The sequence below is a fragment of the Paramisgurnus dabryanus genome, chromosome 14 (genome assembly GCF_030506205.2).
Source record: "Paramisgurnus dabryanus chromosome 14, PD_genome_1.1, whole genome shotgun sequence".
NCBI classification, from domain to species: domain Eukaryota; kingdom Metazoa; phylum Chordata; class Actinopteri; order Cypriniformes; family Cobitidae; genus Paramisgurnus; species Paramisgurnus dabryanus.
Window position 1 is genome coordinate 4612711 of NC_133350.1, and position 17311 is coordinate 4630021.

At 38.3% G+C, this 17311-nt stretch overlaps 1 protein-coding gene across 1 annotated transcript in view; it reads right to left on the reverse strand.

Moving 5' to 3' along the window:
- eif4g3a (eukaryotic translation initiation factor 4 gamma, 3a) overlaps window positions 1–17311 on the reverse strand; it is a 62422-nt gene that overhangs the window by 39504 nt on the left and 5607 nt on the right. The window contains exons 2-5 of the mRNA XM_065241181.2: window positions 9265–9331; window positions 7523–7690; window positions 5577–5669; window positions 5279–5311 (exon numbers count right to left, since the gene is read on the reverse strand). Coding sequence (XP_065097253.1) covers window positions 5279–5311; window positions 5577–5669; window positions 7523–7690; window positions 9265–9331 — 361 coding nt within the window. The remainder of the gene's footprint in view (window positions 1–5278; window positions 5312–5576; window positions 5670–7522; window positions 7691–9264; window positions 9332–17311) is intronic.

Below are 17311 nucleotides of genomic sequence, written 5' to 3' on the forward strand. Positions count from 1 at the left end.
TACTTCTTGTAACCCAGTTTGATAGATAGAAGAAAAACTGACATGCAAAACAATGAGTAAGTTTAAAAGATACACCATGGGACATAAGAGCGTAACTATCGTATCCTTAGAGGAAGATTTTATACTGTCAATACCCCAACACAATTGTTTCAATGCAGCCTGTGTGTTTATGTGTGAGAAAGAGAAAGCCACTCCCTCTCCACTCTCTCCTGTTTCTGTTTGTTTTCTAATGTCCTGTAGGCATCAGTTTTTGCCGGTCTGCAATGCAGACGAGCTGGGACGTGCCGCAGCCACAAGGGAGAAATGAAACCTTAACTCAGCTCTTTTAAACATCAGCGCAGATGTCAAAGCTTGTTTCATGCTGTTCATTACACAAAGCTGTTGTATTGTAAGATGCTTCATAGATCTGTGCACACATACAATTTGTTTTCAGTCCATCTTTGAATAAATATTTGTAACACAAAGTCCTTCTGTATACGTGACTGAATCTATGAAAACACAGCTAAAGTTATTTTTTGTGATCTACTGTTTTCTACATAAAATCATATCATATAATATAAAGACTGCTGTTTGAAAATATAACCTTGATATCTTAAATATTAACTGAGTACAGCCATGTCAAAGATTGAAATCAAACTTTGATCCTCCTAATCTCATAATAAATATAGTCTCATAATAACAATGATACATTTTGCGTGACTATAACACGACTTTCCGTGAGATCAGTCTGCAAGAATGACACCAGATCATAGCACATGCTAATTTTGCTAAAATGGTTCCATAAAGAACCCTTAACATCCAAAGAAAGTGTTTTTTTGTTGTAGTGAAAAAGGCTCTTTAAATTATAAAAAGATACGGTATGAAAAAAATGGTACTTCTAGGAACCTTTGACTTTATGGTCCTTTGAGGAACCAAAACTTGTTCTTCTATAGCACAGCTATTTTATTTAAAACTTTATTAACACCTTTATTTTTAAGAGTGTAACCAAAATCCTTGATCCTAAACTCGGGTAAATAGGTTAAAGGGGACATGAAAATCTGATTTTTTCATGTTTAAGTGCTATAATTGTGTCCCCATTGCTTCTATCAACCTCGAAAATGTGAAAAAGATTAACACAGTACCTTAGTTTTAATAAACAATTCTCGGCATGCATGTGAAAAAAAAGGTCATTGAAATTTGCCTCCCCTTGTGATGTCAGAAGGGGATAATAGCGCCCCTTAATCTGCACTATCCAACCATACACCACCATTTACTGCATATATCAGGTCATTTGCATTTAAAAAGACACCCAAAGTAACAAATTTTTGCTTACACATACAAAGTAGCAATTTCAACATTCTGTTATAAATTATCTCCATATAGTATTTTGAGCCAAAACTTCACATACGTACACTGGGGACACCAAAGATTTATTTTACATCTGAGTCCTTGTGCAATGTCCCCTTTAAAAATACTATCCTAAAGTCCAAAAATGATGGCAAAACAGGATCCAGGAACATATGGTCCTCAGCAAAATAACGAAAACCCTCATTTAGCCAAAACCTCTCTTGTGCTGAACTATATAATGTAATACTGCAAGACTACAGCTGTTGCTTCTCTTCCAGAAAAAGTTTTCTTGGTAAACAAAGTTTCTAAACATCAAACTATTATTGCTGCTATTAAAATCCACTATAAATGAATATGAAGTCTCCATCAATCAGTATAAGAAGTATTTAAAACCTGCATTCGTTTTTGACGACAAATCTTATACACAAGTGAAATTACTTGTGTAATGACACAAGAAATGTACGTTTCAATTAATATACAGGACAACAGCAACATTCTGGAGGTAGCACGTCTAAAAATATATTTATATTACACGCCTGCATACATACAGTACCAAGTACATACTTCATAAATATGAGAATTCGGACAGAGACAAAGCTACCAGATATGGCTACCTTAGTACATTTTTGTAATAGTGCCCAATCATAATCTAATCCATCTCATGTGCTGCACTGAAGATATTGTAACATAATACACCGTGTTCTTTTTGTGCATGGGGGAGCACATCTGCTGCACACTTAAAATTCAGGAGAAAGTTGTTTAGATGGCATGAACAGCATATTTCCTAAATGCTACTGCAATTGCTGTTTCATAAGAACAAGAACTGTGTGGCAAATGTTTCAGTGGTATGAATAAAAAAGGACAATGAGATCCCCAAAATGGCCAGAAAGTCAAATAATTGGCAATTTTGGCATGGCTGATATATGGAATATGGGTTTATTACTAGTTATTAAAATGCAGACAGCTAGTGGGAAAGTCTGGTGTACAGGGCAGCCATGTATAATCTAACAATACTCTATGAGTTAGAAGGGGAAAGATGTTGGGTTAACGCAGAATGTTACACAACTTTCTTTAAAGGTCATCTGCGTATGAGCGTAAGGTCTTGTGGTGACACAGAAAGTGCAGAAACGTTTTCCAAAAAAAGTGGATGTGGGTGGTGTCACATGGGGTCGAGAGAAAAAAAATGGTAAATGCTAAGCACACACTCTCAGATAAAAGGTAAAAAGCTGTCATTGGGACATTACCTTTTAAAAAGTCCTAATTTGTACCATTTAGGTACAGATGAAGAGTTTGGTTCCAAAACACGTTAAACGCCATTTAAAAAAAATCAGTATTGTATCTGGTCAGTATTAAAAAGTAAATTCTTAATTTTACACAAAATCCGATACCCGCCATGTTATTCTGTCACCTTTTATCCTTTTTTCCCAAACCACGGCAAACGCCAGTCCTCCTTCTCTGCAGAATGCAATAAATCCCCTTAACCAATCACAGTGCACCATTCCACGCATTGTAAGCAATAAGGGCGGTGCTTTGAATACACACAGAATCCTGGTTTTCCTCATCTACTTTGTACTTCGTGATCAACAAACAAACAAACACAAACAAAATAATACTTTTGTTGGCATTGATAAACCTGTGGTGGTTTTCTGTGGCCGGGAAGAAACGTAAGGCATCAAAATCGAATAATATGAGTGAGAGGCACTCGGGCGAAGGAAAATTGCCGGCTGTTGCTTGTTCTCACGCGACAGCATCAAGCTTCTGTCATGCTAACACATTGACCCCAGAGGATCTTATGAAAAACTTTCCATTATTTTACTCGAGCAGGATCAAAACATTTTACAGCTGATCGCTGTCAAAAACAAAATGTAGTGACAACATTCCAAGGATGACCACAGCAATGAAAGTGTTCTTAATATAACAAAGCAATGTTTTTAATTAATGTTTTTTTTTTTATTAGTGTATACCACTATTCAACGTAATGAATATAACCTGGCAAGATGAATGCACATTTATATATTGATTCAATAGATTTATAGCATTTTTGAAGAAAAAAAAGTTGTCATGGATTTATTGCATTTTGCGGAAAAAAATATCAGTTTTTATAATAAATCTTTGAAAATCAAATAATGGATTTGAATTTTTATGTTATAATAACCTAAAGATGCTATGTGAAAGTTTGTAACAGAAAATAGTGTTTTTTTTCTTATCACTTTCTTAGTGAATTAGTCGAAATTAGTCAAAATTGGATTTTTGTGTTTTGAAACAAAACTATGCAGATATGTAACTTTCAGGCACCATTATATACCTCTAGTGTACCACTATGTACCTTTAAGGTAGCAATATGCACCTTTTAGGTACAAAAGTGTTCTTTTTGAAAAGGTACTGTCCCAGTAACTTTTATACATGTACTGTGAAGGCACTGTTGGGATAGCATAATTAAAAAAAGCTCATTGAATAAAAAAAGGTGAAAAGTAATATATATTTTTTTTTGTTTTTGACATTAATTGGTTAATTGATTACTAGCAAGAAGTTACTCACCATACATTTTTTAAGAAATATTGTAGTTTTTTATTTATTTTTAAAAATGATTTATCTGTGCACTTAATCAAAAAGTTACCCTACAATCCATCTTTGAAAGGACTTCTTTTCCTGCCACGAGTTATGATCTGAGGACGTTAGGATGCTATTGGGGACTCACTGCAGTTAATCAGCCTTGTGTTTTATTAGTTACGCCCAGCTTCCAGCAATCCAATCAGTTCCCGATGGATGAATTTATTACCGCCTTACATTTTTATCCTCATTTCAGAAGCAATTTACAATGATATATGTCACAATAGGGACATAAAAACAATCGCAACTTTATGCCGCCTTCAACTAAAATTACACAGATGCCAACATAGAGAGTGTGTGTGGCATGCTCTTATCTTTGGAAAACAAGGCAAAACTATGTTATCTAAAAGAAAATACGAATTGAAGACTTCATAAAATGAAAACATTATTTGCCCATTGTGAGTTTTGTGTGCTGAGTAAAAAAAATACAAATTCAGTTTTATACAATAAACAATTTTGGTACTGTGCTAAGTCCAATGTAAAATCTGGGTCCTGAAGCAAAACCAGTTAAAAAGCACTGTTTCAGAGAATACATCAATGCATTCGCTCTAATGGTTCTAATGACTTCTGAATGGGTTTGGTTAATGACTGCCAAATCTCCAAGTCATTGAAACGCAACAACGATTCTGCTCAGGAAGGTGACACATTGAACTGTTTCATTAAATAAAAGGTAGATTAAAGCTCTGACAAGCATTAGCAATCAGTGTCGGTCTTTATGAGTGCACATCTGCTCATCAGATGAGATGAATAGATAACATCATCATCAAGACGTTTCTTTAGAGATGAAAAGAAACAGATGACTCAGATGTGACACTTCGAATGTCTGCTTCTCAAGGACAGGAGATCATTACACAACTGAGCCGATGTATGAATATGCCATGTACGAACGCCTCTCTAGTCAAAACAGTGTTGCTAAACCTCCAACCTTGCAACAGAAACTCTGCAAATTTGTTTAACATCAAAAAGATAATGGAAAATGCTAAAATGTTCATGTTTTTGTAGCTTCATGGCAAGACAAACCAGGTATTACTGGCATTGAACTGAACTGGTGTGCTCAAAACTCAAGACATCTGTTGCTATGGTATTAAAAATTCACCCAAGTGAATAGTGAGTGCATCTTACTTCAGTTATCATTCAATAAAAGCGGTTACACAGCACAAAATCTAACAATCTTGTACATTTTCAGTAATAGCAGTTTTTTACCCAAAACAACAAACAGTTTAGAGACAAGGCTCTGAGAGTCTCATTGAAGTTGCCAGGCAAATCTTAAACCTACTACAAAATTTAGAAAAGCCACATACAGTGTCTGATAGTACAGAAGCGTTAAATCATTGGGATTTACCTGATGATGGGTCGGACGAGGTCCTGTCACAAACTGATGTGGGAGGGACCAAGTGGTGTTGTGGTATGACAAGGTCATCGACAGTAAGAGAAAAGAAAAAAAGTGAGGATTACAGGTGATCCACCTTAAATGACATTTCAAAGGAAACACAATAACGTCTTCACTAGTGGACCAGTCAGATTGTTTTTTTTACTTAACAGTCGAAATATAACATAAACCTGAGCATGGGAATTTCAGCTAAATGTGACTGACAAAAATATATCTATGTTCTCTGACAATGTCATGAAGCTGAGCTTACCGGCCGAGTCTGTGGCTGTACGTTCATTGGCTGCGTCTGTGGAGAGTACATCAGGGAGGCGGAGCCTGCATTCTGAGCTGGGTTATACGGAGGCTAAGGAAGACAGAAGATGAGAGAAATAAGAAAATAAGTGAATGTGAAAACTAGTGACAATATCCAAGGCACTTCCCTTTGAAGTCTCGCAGCTAAGACGGCAACCATCAATTTCAGTGCAAACTTGTGTTCAAATATGTGTCAAAATACTGAAGGTCTGGGAACCATGGCCGCTTTAAAGGGCCAGGGACCGCCCAAGATGCCATAAGAACTGACACCTAGAGCAACCAAACATGTTTCGCTTTGTGCTGCGTTATGTTTAGGGGTGAGGAAATGTCTCCACAATAACAGACGGTAAATCATTCATTTACAAACGTCTCTGAATTTCATAACAACAATGGCAATCAAGTTAAACTATCTCTTTCTGATTCCCCTAACTGCGTCAAGCTAAACTCTTGGACGTCTTTTAAAGACTTTATGGTGTGAATTTCACATACTTTTTTGATTTGTGTTATTTCCAGGCGGATCGTTAATCCTGTATAATTCAACAAATCAGAGGACAGCTTTCCAAGCTGCTGAAGTGTTTCCAGAAATGTGTGCCATTTGCGTCAGACGTTCAACCAAAGGTCCCGTCTGAGTCTAAGACTATATTAGACCATACCGATATAGACGTTATTGTCTCATCTCTTTCCCATTGGGAAAAAAATACTGGTATATTACCAAAACTTAATATACTGTCAAGCCTGTGTCTGTAGAGAATGTATATGTATATGTGTGTGTGTGTGTGTGTGTGTGTCTGTGTGTGTGTGTGTGTAAAATATGCATATCAGCAGTTCATTACAGCACCTGTGTCAGCTGGGAACACTATTTATAAAAACACGACATTGTTCCTTTAGGCTGGTGGTAACCATGGTGAGGTGAGCTGTGCAAAAATCACTCGTAACACAAAATGTTTGCAATCTGTATTGTGAGCATCATCTAAATTTCATGTATTCCAACTCAAAATCATAGCTTATAGAGCCCCAACAATGCCAAAAAACAATTATAATATCTATAACAATAAAAGTAGTAGGCTATATAAAGATATGGGGCCCTATTTTAACGTGGCGCAATTGTTTTTTGAAACTGCAAAATAGCATCAGGGATGGTTTGCGCCGCAACACGCCTCCTTTTTTGCGCTGAACCGCCCAGGGAGCGCAAGTTCATTCCCTAGTTTGCCGACGTGCGTCTGTGGAGGGAAAAACCTGCTGTGCGCCGGTGCAAAATACGAATGATACATGCGTCACTGACAAAGTCAATTGCGCTGGGTGCAAGATAGGGCCCTAATTGTTAAAGCTTAAATGAGTAAATATGTTTATGACCCTGGACCATAAAACCAGTCATATGGGGCAACTCATGCAAAAGATGAATAAATAAGCTTTCCATTGATGTATGATTTATTAGGACAATATTTGGCTGAGATACAATGAAAATCTAGAATCTGAGGGTGCAAAAAAATGTAAATATTGAGACAATCACCTTTAAAGTTCTCCAAATAAAGACCTTAGCCATACATATTACTAATGATAAACACATTTGGTATTTATGGTTGGAAATGTACAAAATATCTTCATGGAACATGATCTTTTTTTACACATGAAAACACCCCGAAAATTTAGACCCATACAATTAATGTATTGTTGGCTATTGCTTCAAATATACCTGCTCGACATATGAATGGTTTTGTGGTCCAGGGGCACATATAATCCCCATGTCCCAGAGACAGATAAATGTAACCTGCAGCCTGACTATTTCTTAAATTTGTTCTTCTGAGGCAACGACTTTAACAAGAAATTAACAGAATGACAAAAAAAGCAACGTGATCAGACTAAAAGATAATGACATCATTAGGGTAGTGGCACACAGATACTCACCCCTCCACCTGTCTCCCATCCCTTGAGGAAGCGGTACTGGGGGGCAGCAGAGACTGATACCTGAGAGAGGGCTGGGGGCGTGGCATGGTTCGGAGGGGTGCCCGCCAGATTTGGGTGGGTTTTGCTGAGGTCGTGACCTGGATATGGAGGACCAGGATGTCTGGTTACCTGTGAAATGAACATGCAAATACACAGTGTTACATAGAGGCAGGCTTGTAACACAAAGGTTGCCCGGTCGATTCTCACGACTGGCAGGATATGATTGAGGTGCCTCTTAGCAAAGCATCTTTTTCTCAATTCCTACCAGGGCACTACAGTGATAGCTGCCCACTGCTCTGGATGTGTGTGCAAAAACAAAAGGTACAGTACTAGCTTTCTGCTTTTTAAAAGTCAACAAATATGTGTGTTTATTACTTACTGGGATGGGTTAAATGTAAAGGTCACTTTCCAGTCATGGGTTACCATAACTTAACCACTACGTCACTTTCGCATTAACAACTTGCTGATTTAAAACTCTTGGGCGAGGTTTCCCAGACAGGGCTTTAATCTAGTCCAAGGTTAAAATGCTTGTTTCAGCTGTCTTAACTGGTATATCTTAAAGGAAAAGTTAAACCAAAAATTTAAATTCTGTCATTATTTACCCTGCCTCATGTTGCTCTAATCCTGTATCATTTTTTTTATTCTGCTGAATACTAAAGATATTTTGATAAATGATGGTTGCCACGCAGTTGACTTCCATAGTAGGGAAAAAGAAACACAACATGAACACCTCTTCTTACATCAGCACCGCCCTAATCCTCAGCTGTTTGTTGAGATGGGACAGGTGCACCTGGTGCGTTTGGTAATTTTTGTGGTGGCTTGAAGGCCTACGGCTGCCATTAAACATAACAGTGCAGATGTAAAAAAGGAAGATAAAAGAGTTGTGTTAATTTTGGCAGGTTCATTTGTACATCTCCATTTATGCACTGCAGAGAGAAACAAACATCAGGTTCTCTAATGTGTTTTTAAGCAGCTATCATGACATGAAGATTTGGAGAGACAAACACTGTATCTGTGGCAGGAGGGCACATGTTGAGTTATAACACTATGTTTAAAGACTGCGTTTGTTTTTTTAGACTTTATTTAATTTTTTATTTTATAGTTTTTACTTCAACTTCATTTAAAAACTTGAACCAAAGCTCAATTTTTCAATGCACATATGATCTAATTTAGATCTTTTAGCAAACTTTCTTGGTAAAGCTACAGTTGGCGAATCAGGCACTGTAACATTGGACAATCCTGATACAGTTATTGATATGTTTTGTATCCCTGCTGGTTATATTAACATTTTGTCAAATGTCTAGTTTCAGTTTCTGCTGTGTCATGCTGTGTAACCACAGCAAAATCGAACTGATCCAAATTTGCTGTCCTCACAAACAGAATGGGGCGTTTTTTTCCCCGGACAGGGTTTAGATTAATTCAGGGCTAGGTCTTAGTTATATTAAGTCGTTTTTACAAACATACCATTACTGGTGTGTCTTGAGACAAAACAATGGAACTGAAATGTTTTAAGATATGTCAATGCAAGAGATTTCAAGGACTCAAACGTCTTGGACTAGACCTAAGGACACCCCAATATGTTTTGGGTATCACTGCATTTCACTTTTAGTGTGGATGTAAAAATTACCTACCATAGGGAAACCTGTCATGTATAGGGTTAGGGTTAACAGTGTGTATGAGTCAGTAGGTGTGTGGTCACTCACACTATAGACTGCAGTAACTCCTGAGGAATACATGCGTTCCTCCAGGGGTAGCGCTGCTCGAGGGATCCTGAAGAAGGTAATGTTAAAGAAATTCTTGAAGAAATGCAAAGCAGTTTGAAAAGTTCAACATTAAGCACCAACCACATATAAATGTTTGTTTGTGCATTCAGTTCAACGGTGCAAATTCCTTAACACCAATAAATAATGACTGTCAACTTCATCCAGTGAAGTATTTAGGGCAAAGGTTTCCAAAAAATATTCCCAAACAATGTTTCTGCCTCCTTTCCCAAAAATGTCCCATTCCCCCCTTCGACTACACCCCGTACCTCCACCAGATGTCAAACAGAAATCCTGACATGGATTTTCAGACATGTGTGAAAAGGATTTGTGCATTGTTACTAAATGTAATGTACTGTATGTTTAATATATCCCTTTACAGGCTGTTGATTCGTGATTTGTGGCAGATTTGTAATGACAAACACATAGTTCACATGTGGCAAATTAAACGTACAGTTCACCAAAAAATAAACAATCTATAATTGTTATACACCCTCAAGTAACCTCTTAACCATGTAAGCTGTAAATTGAGAAAGAACCGTTCATAATACCCTTGATAACCAAGCGGTGAAGGCAAAAACCCTACAAATGTAATCCAATTGTCCACTATACTTCAAATCTTTCAATTGTTTCGCAATTCAAGTGAACTGCTCCTTTAAGACTCCCAAGAACTGTGTAGTTATGTGGGAGTTATGGGAAATGAAAAACATGACATCATCATAATTTTATTTGCTGCCTATAATGCAAGTACATTACACAGCTTGGCAATATTCACACATCGCTCAGTCAGACAATATTCCCTTAAGGAAGTCCTCAGGCAGGGTCAAAGAGTTCAGAATGAAAGGTGTGCTGTCATACCTGCCTCAGGTGCATTGTAACACAAACAGACACACAGGTAAGCCACAAAATTATAAAGCACTGTTTGCATGGAAATGACAGAAAGAGAAAACAAAACAAGCAAGAAGCAGGACGGCATGCTCGGTAACCGAGAGACAGGCTGATCACATGACTTCAGGGAAAGAGGAGATCTGGCTTTCCTTCTTCATGAGGTTCATGCGCTCATGGACACGTTTTAGTCATTGGGTGAAATCCTGCAGCCCCCCAAATCACAACCTCTCTGGCCCACTGCCAACTCAAACTCGGAGAAAAAAGGGGGATGGGAAGAAAAAGAAAGAAATATAAAGAGCCGCGAAAAAATTGTCAGGAAGAGACAAACGAATGGTAATGTGTGGTTGGTAGGCTTTAACTCGTAACATACTTTAATAAACTCTAACAAACAACGAAAACTAATGCTCACGTGCATTTAAGAAGTGTATCCAACATCGGAAAATTATTCAAACACGCTCTCTGCCTAGTAAGACCCAAGCTGCGTCATCAGTTAAAAAAAATTATTCACGTTTGAAATTAACAGAGACTGTAAGTGTACAACAACACTGCAGGTCACCAAAAAAACTTTCAAGGTCCTATTACGGAGTCAGGGGGCACACCTGGGGAATCCAGCCTGAGGATGACCCACAAGGCAATCTGATGAGGTTAAAACAAAGACCTGGCACACTGGAAGGACACAAGGCACAACATACTGAATTTTTTTTGTATGTGTTTTCTATATTGTTCCTTTTGTAAAGCTGCTATACTTAGTAAAGCACTGTACAAATAAATGTGAATTTAACTAAATTTAATTGAATTGAACTGGAATTACAGGCTGATCTGATTCTTGTGTTTGGCACTCAATTGCATAACCAAATCCCTTTGCATGGGCAGGGCCACGCTGCAATGGCACAACAAGCAAACGTTTACCCTACAGGTGTGCAGTTTTCCGAAGTATATACAAAATTTGAAAGAAATTTACACAGTTTCCACAAAAAGGCAAGTTAGGCAGCAAGTGTTTTAACATGTACAGTACAGGTGACAATTGGCGCTTTTCCATTGCATAGTACCTCACGGGTTGGGTCGTATCAGCTTACTTTTGGGTGCTTTTCTAATGGGAAAAGTACGTAGTACCAAATATTTTTTTTAGTACCACCTTGGTTGGGGTTTCAAGCGAGCTGAGCTGAAATTTAAACGTGACGTGAAAACACATTGGTCTAAGAGAATCGTCACTTCCAGCATCATTACTTTTAAAACACAAAGCTATACCTTCATGCTTGCACTGTCTCGAGCAAACCTGTTGTCATTTGTGCTTTATTGTAATCCCCAAACTACCTTTTAGCGGTGAATCCACAGGCTGAGAATCAGAAACACCATATGACCGTAGTCATTTGCCGATCCCATACCCCTCTCTCTGCCCTGTACTTTCCTGTCCTCTCCTAAACTCACTCCAAAATAAAGGCAAAAACTGGCCAAAAAAGATGGCTGTGTTTCATATGACCTTGTTATTTCTACATGCTGTGACTATACAAATCCCAACATATAAATAGGAAAATGTTGGCATTATTTTGTCACTTATTGGGAGCAGTTTGGTAGCTGGAGCCATGTACTTCAATTCTTCGTGCTAAGCTAGGCTAGCGGTGGGTGTGTCAGACAGAGTTACCGGATGCACAGAGATGAAAAGGGTATGTATGTACTTATGTAAAATCCCAAAAAGTTGGCGTGTTTCTTTAATATCTGACTTTACAAGGACTTTAAGACAAAGACTGTTTTGAGTTTCTATATGTATTGGTCTTTCGTGACCCACTGAAATTGACCACAATAGCCGACACTCCCAATATATGAAGTCAATCCTGATACATTGAGCACATCTGAAGCAAAATGTCCTATTAGTGCCAAGGTCTCTTGGGAGAGATGCTTCTTTAGTCTTAAAATGTTGTTTTTGACTTAATTATGACAAGTATAACATGAACAGCGAGTGGAAATGGATGATACGGTAAAAACTGTGTTGCCTTGAACAGTCATATTAGCTTACTGTAAATCCAATTATGCACCAAATGGGGGGAGAGAACATAAGGAGTTAGATAAAGAAGTGGATTGTATACATGGGACACTTAAGCTTAGAGAGAAAGCGTACTCACTCAAAAGAGATTTATCCCTTGCTATGTGACCCTCCACAAAGGTCAAACTAGGCAATTAATGTGCAGCATGATTTCCAGGACTGTGTTCGGTGATAACACAGAGGTCACTGTATGAAACAAACTGAAAAAATAATTATATATAAAAAACGCATGCAGTCTACAATGTAGATACGGCAGCAGTACAATGCAACCAGCAGAGTCAGAGAAACTGAGAACTTAATAGTCAACATACTTTTTTTCATAAAACTAAAATGTACGTTTAAAATTCACATTTATTTGACATTATTGTAAAGCAAACTTAAACATGGTCTTCCCCAAATAAAAAAATTATTTAGCTATCTTTCACCCTCCTAAACAAAGATAGACTACATTGCCTAGTGACTCATAGTGGCTAACAGATATAACATTACATTTACGCATATTGGCATACATGGGAACGAACTAGGGCTGGGTAAAAATATCGATTTTGTGATTTTAATCGACGTTCAGCTTAACAAAACAGTGTTGATTTGGGAAATCCCTTAATGTGCGTGCTTTATTTCAGCGGCAGGGCTTGACAATAAGGATAGCCAGATGGCCCGGGAAAAGCGTGAACGATGCTCGGGCCAGTTGATGGAACTGTCACTTCCCGCACAGGCCAATGCTACACTGTCAAAAAAGTGTTTTAGTCCTTGCAAGTAAAAATATTTAAGCAAAGACGATGTTTGAGAAGTTGTATGTGTGCGTACATCTGAAGGGCATACCCGGAAGTGGGCAAATACTGGGTTCAAGTTCAAATTCCATGATTATACCCCAAGTAAACTTAGTATGTGAACAATTCAGAAAGAAAATTTGGATCTGTGCATTGTAGGTCTTAAAGAGACAGCAAACCGAATAAAGTACATGTCTGCAAACATTTTATTGAAATATCGATAGCTAATTGATATTGGATTGAGTCGAAATCAAATTGAAACCATATAAAAAATATGAAATTGGCAAATTGGTCGCAATACCCAGCCCTAGAAAGAACCCATGACCTTTTGAGCAGCTAACACAATGCTCCACCAATGAATGTACGGGAACATACAATAATACTGTACGTTTTAGTATAAAAGACTTTAGTTGCATACTCGGGTATGGTCATACCTCTCAAGCAAACTTTTTAAAACTCAAGCTGCGAATAGCATTCTCACTATAACAACAAATTTCAACACTGCGCCTTTAAGAAAGATGTTATCTTCTATCTTGTGTAGTATTTAGGGAATAAGTTCACAGTTGTTTGGACACAACATGGTTAGATGAAACAAGGTGACAAGATGTACAGGAACTGCGATTTGGGGTTGCGTCAGGCGGTGTGCGAGACTCTCTTTGACCTAGGCGATTGTTGGCAGGCGGTGGAAAGCCTCGCATTCTGAATGCTAAGCAGCATTGCCATTGTCTGAGGGGTGCAGCGGCAGTCGCATATGTTACCAGTCGCTCTGGCAACCACTCCCTTCGACACCCCTACCCCCCCATTGCAGACACACACAAGCTTACAGCGTAGCATCATAACCAAAGGCACATCCCCTGAGAAGAAATCCCAATCTCTAGAAAGATTTTTTACAGCGGTGAGTGTGCAATATTTTGTATATTGAAGATAGGAAAACAATGTAAATTGCTATTTATGCAATTGTGAGCATTCCACAATTTTAAGACACCAATATGCATTGAATGATGTAATCACTGCTATCAAGTTTAAGTGTAACCATGTGTGCCCACAATAGTTTTTTTTCTATATATCCATACATTCAGGCTTGCGGTTAATGTTGATCCCTGCTAAATTTAATAGGATAAAGTAATATGTTTTACAATTATAATGCAATAACAAATGTTTCTGTTATCAATTTGGGAAATATTAAACCTATGTCATTCAAAACAAAGGGGAGACCTCATAGAGGCCTTAAAGCTGAGATCATGGGTTTGTTCGAAGTGGCATGACATGCCAACATAATCAATGAAAAATTAGAGATTTAAAAATCTAAATCCACCGTTGAAGCAATCTGACGTTTCTACAACCAACAGAGCCCATCCAAGTAAAAAAATCTTTTAAAATAAAAAATGAGGACTGTGGTGTCTACATATCTGAGACACTAAAATGATAATGCTTTCATTTTGTCCTTTATTACATAACTTGTTGTTCATAAGCATTTTATTTAAACCAAACAATGATCATGCCCCGCTTTTGTTTTAATGACAGCATGCACCTAAGCTGGCATGCACTATGGTTTGTGCAAAACCTGATGATCCATGTTTTGGGAACGTTCCAAAGAGCATATTTTGTGGTTCAATGGGGGCAAAGACATTCCCAGGTTTAGGATTTTGAATATTCAATGTAGTAAGATTAAGAGGCGGTTTCCCGGACAGGGTTACTTAAGATCCAAGAGTAGACCTTAGTTATATTAAGAGTTTTAAGTAGCTTTTACAAACAAATCTTACAAAACACAATACAGGTGTGGATCTTGAAAAAAATGCAAAGATATATGTTAAGATGTCAATATGTCAATACAAGGCACCTCAAGCATTTTAGTCTGGGACTAGGATAAGCTGGTCCGGAAATCAAACCTACATTTTTTAGTTACACGCACATACACTCACCTAAAGGATTATTAGGAACACCATATCAATACTGTGTTTGACCCCCTTTTGCCTTCAGAACTGCCTTAATTCTATGGCACTGATTCAACAAGGTGCTGAAAGCATTCTTTAGAAATGTTGGCCCATATTGATAGGATAGCATCTTGCAGTTGATGGAGATTTATGGGATGCATATCCAGGGCACGAAGTTCCCGTTCCACCACATCCCAAAGAGGCTGTTTACACTTGGCATTAACATGCATTTTCATCGATCGGATCACTAGTGGACAGCATTAATGCCAGGTGTAAACGGTGTTCAAAGCGTTTTGAGCTCGTCCACTTATTCAGAGGTAGTCGAAACCCCTTTCGATCGGATTGTAGTGTAAACTTACATGTGGTTGAATGTGTTCGAACAGCCACACTCCGCCCATTTATCTAATCTGAAGTACTGAACACAATGTTTTACGTCTTTTTTGACTTCTGCCGTGAACACACGGTGTACAGCGCTATTTTTAGCCTTTTAATTGATCAAACTAAAGCGGCTGATCTCTGCAGTTTCATTTTGAAAGCGTGTGAAAGTTGCGCGATCCTATTCCATCAATTGCGCTGAAAATTAGAAAGCTCTAACATACAAGTACAAAACACTGTGAATGTTATTTAAACACAAGCAGCGAACTCCGACATAATATTACTTCGCGTCCATATAAACTCATCAGTACTCCAGCTCGCGTTTGAATGACAGCAGAGAGACTCGCCCACCGTCTCACAGACCACCCCCTCAAAGTATTCAGGACAAAAGCGGTCGAAAGTGGACAAAAGAGACGGATTTAAATACCAGGTGTAAACGTGGTGTGTTTCTCTTGTCCACTTGTGATCTGATCGACGAAAACACATCTTAATACCAAGTATAAACAGCCCCAAAGATGCTCTATTGGGTTGAGATCGGGTGACTGTGGGTGCCATTTTAGTTCAGTGAACTCATTGTCATGTTCAAGAAACCAATTTGAAATAATTCGAGCTTTGTGACATGGTGCATTATCCTGCTGGAAGTAGCCATCAGAGGATGGGTACATGGTGGTCATAAACGGATGGACGTGTTCAGAAACAATGCTCAGGTAGGCCGTGGCATTTAATCGATGCCCAATTGGGCACTAAGGGGCCTAAAGTGTGCCAAAAAAACATCCCCCACACCATTACACCACCACCACCAGTCTGCACAGTGGTAACAAGGCATGATGGATCCATGTTCTCATTCTGTTTACGCCAAATTCTGACTCTACCATCTGAATGTCTCAACAGAAATAGAGACTCATCTTACTAGGCAACATTTTTCCAGTCTTCAACTGTCCAATTTTGGTTAGCTCGTGCAAATTCTAGCCTCTTTTTCCTATTTACAGTGGAGATGACCCGGTGGGGTCTTCTGCTGTTGTAGCCCATCCGCCTCAAGGTTGTGCGTGTTGTGGCTTCACAAATGCTTTGCTGCATACCTCGGTTTTAACAAGTTGTTATTTCAGTCACAGTTGCTATTTTATCAGCTTGAATCAGTCGGCCCATTCTCCTCTGACCTCTAGCATCAACAAGGCATTTTCGCTCACAGGACTGCCACATACTGGATGTTTTTTCGTTTTCACACCATTCTTAGTAAACCTTAGAAATGGTTGTGTGTGAAAATCCCAGGAACTGACCAGATTGTGAAATACTCAGACTGGCCCGTCTGGCACCAACAACCATGCCACGCTCAAAATGGCTTAAATCACCTTTCTTTCCCATTCTGACATTCAGGTTGGAGTTCAGGAGACTTCAGTCTTGACCAGGACCACACCCCTAATTGCATTAAATCAACAGTCATGGGATTGGTTGATTAGATAATTGCATTAATGAAACATTGAACAGGTGTTCCTAATAATCCTTTAGGTGAGTGTAGATGTCACATGAAAGTGTGCCAAAAACATTAGGGCACATAAAACATAGGAAGGCTTAAAAGTTTGTTTCTGTGACATAACCTGTGAGCTGAAGATCTGGCAACAATTCGCATTTGAACTGTTCAAAGCATTTACTCCTACCACGACTTTCTTTCTGTCGTTTCACAGCCTCACACATCTCGATTCTAGCTCATACGTGCATAGTTCTCTAAGAAATTATGAAATTTTGTACTGTAACAATTTTACGGTCAGACTATTTTATTCCCAGCAAAAATAGCTTTTGTTACAGTATTGATCTGTTTTAAGTTGCTTTGGATAAAGCACATCCATAAATAAATGTGACACTTTGTGCAAGATCAGTACCTGCAGAAAGCAACTGAGGTAAACAAAGTGACTTTCTAAACAGTTACTACATATTTCCACAAAACTAAGACAGGGCAGGTTCGTCTCTGTATGCTATTTCCCTGC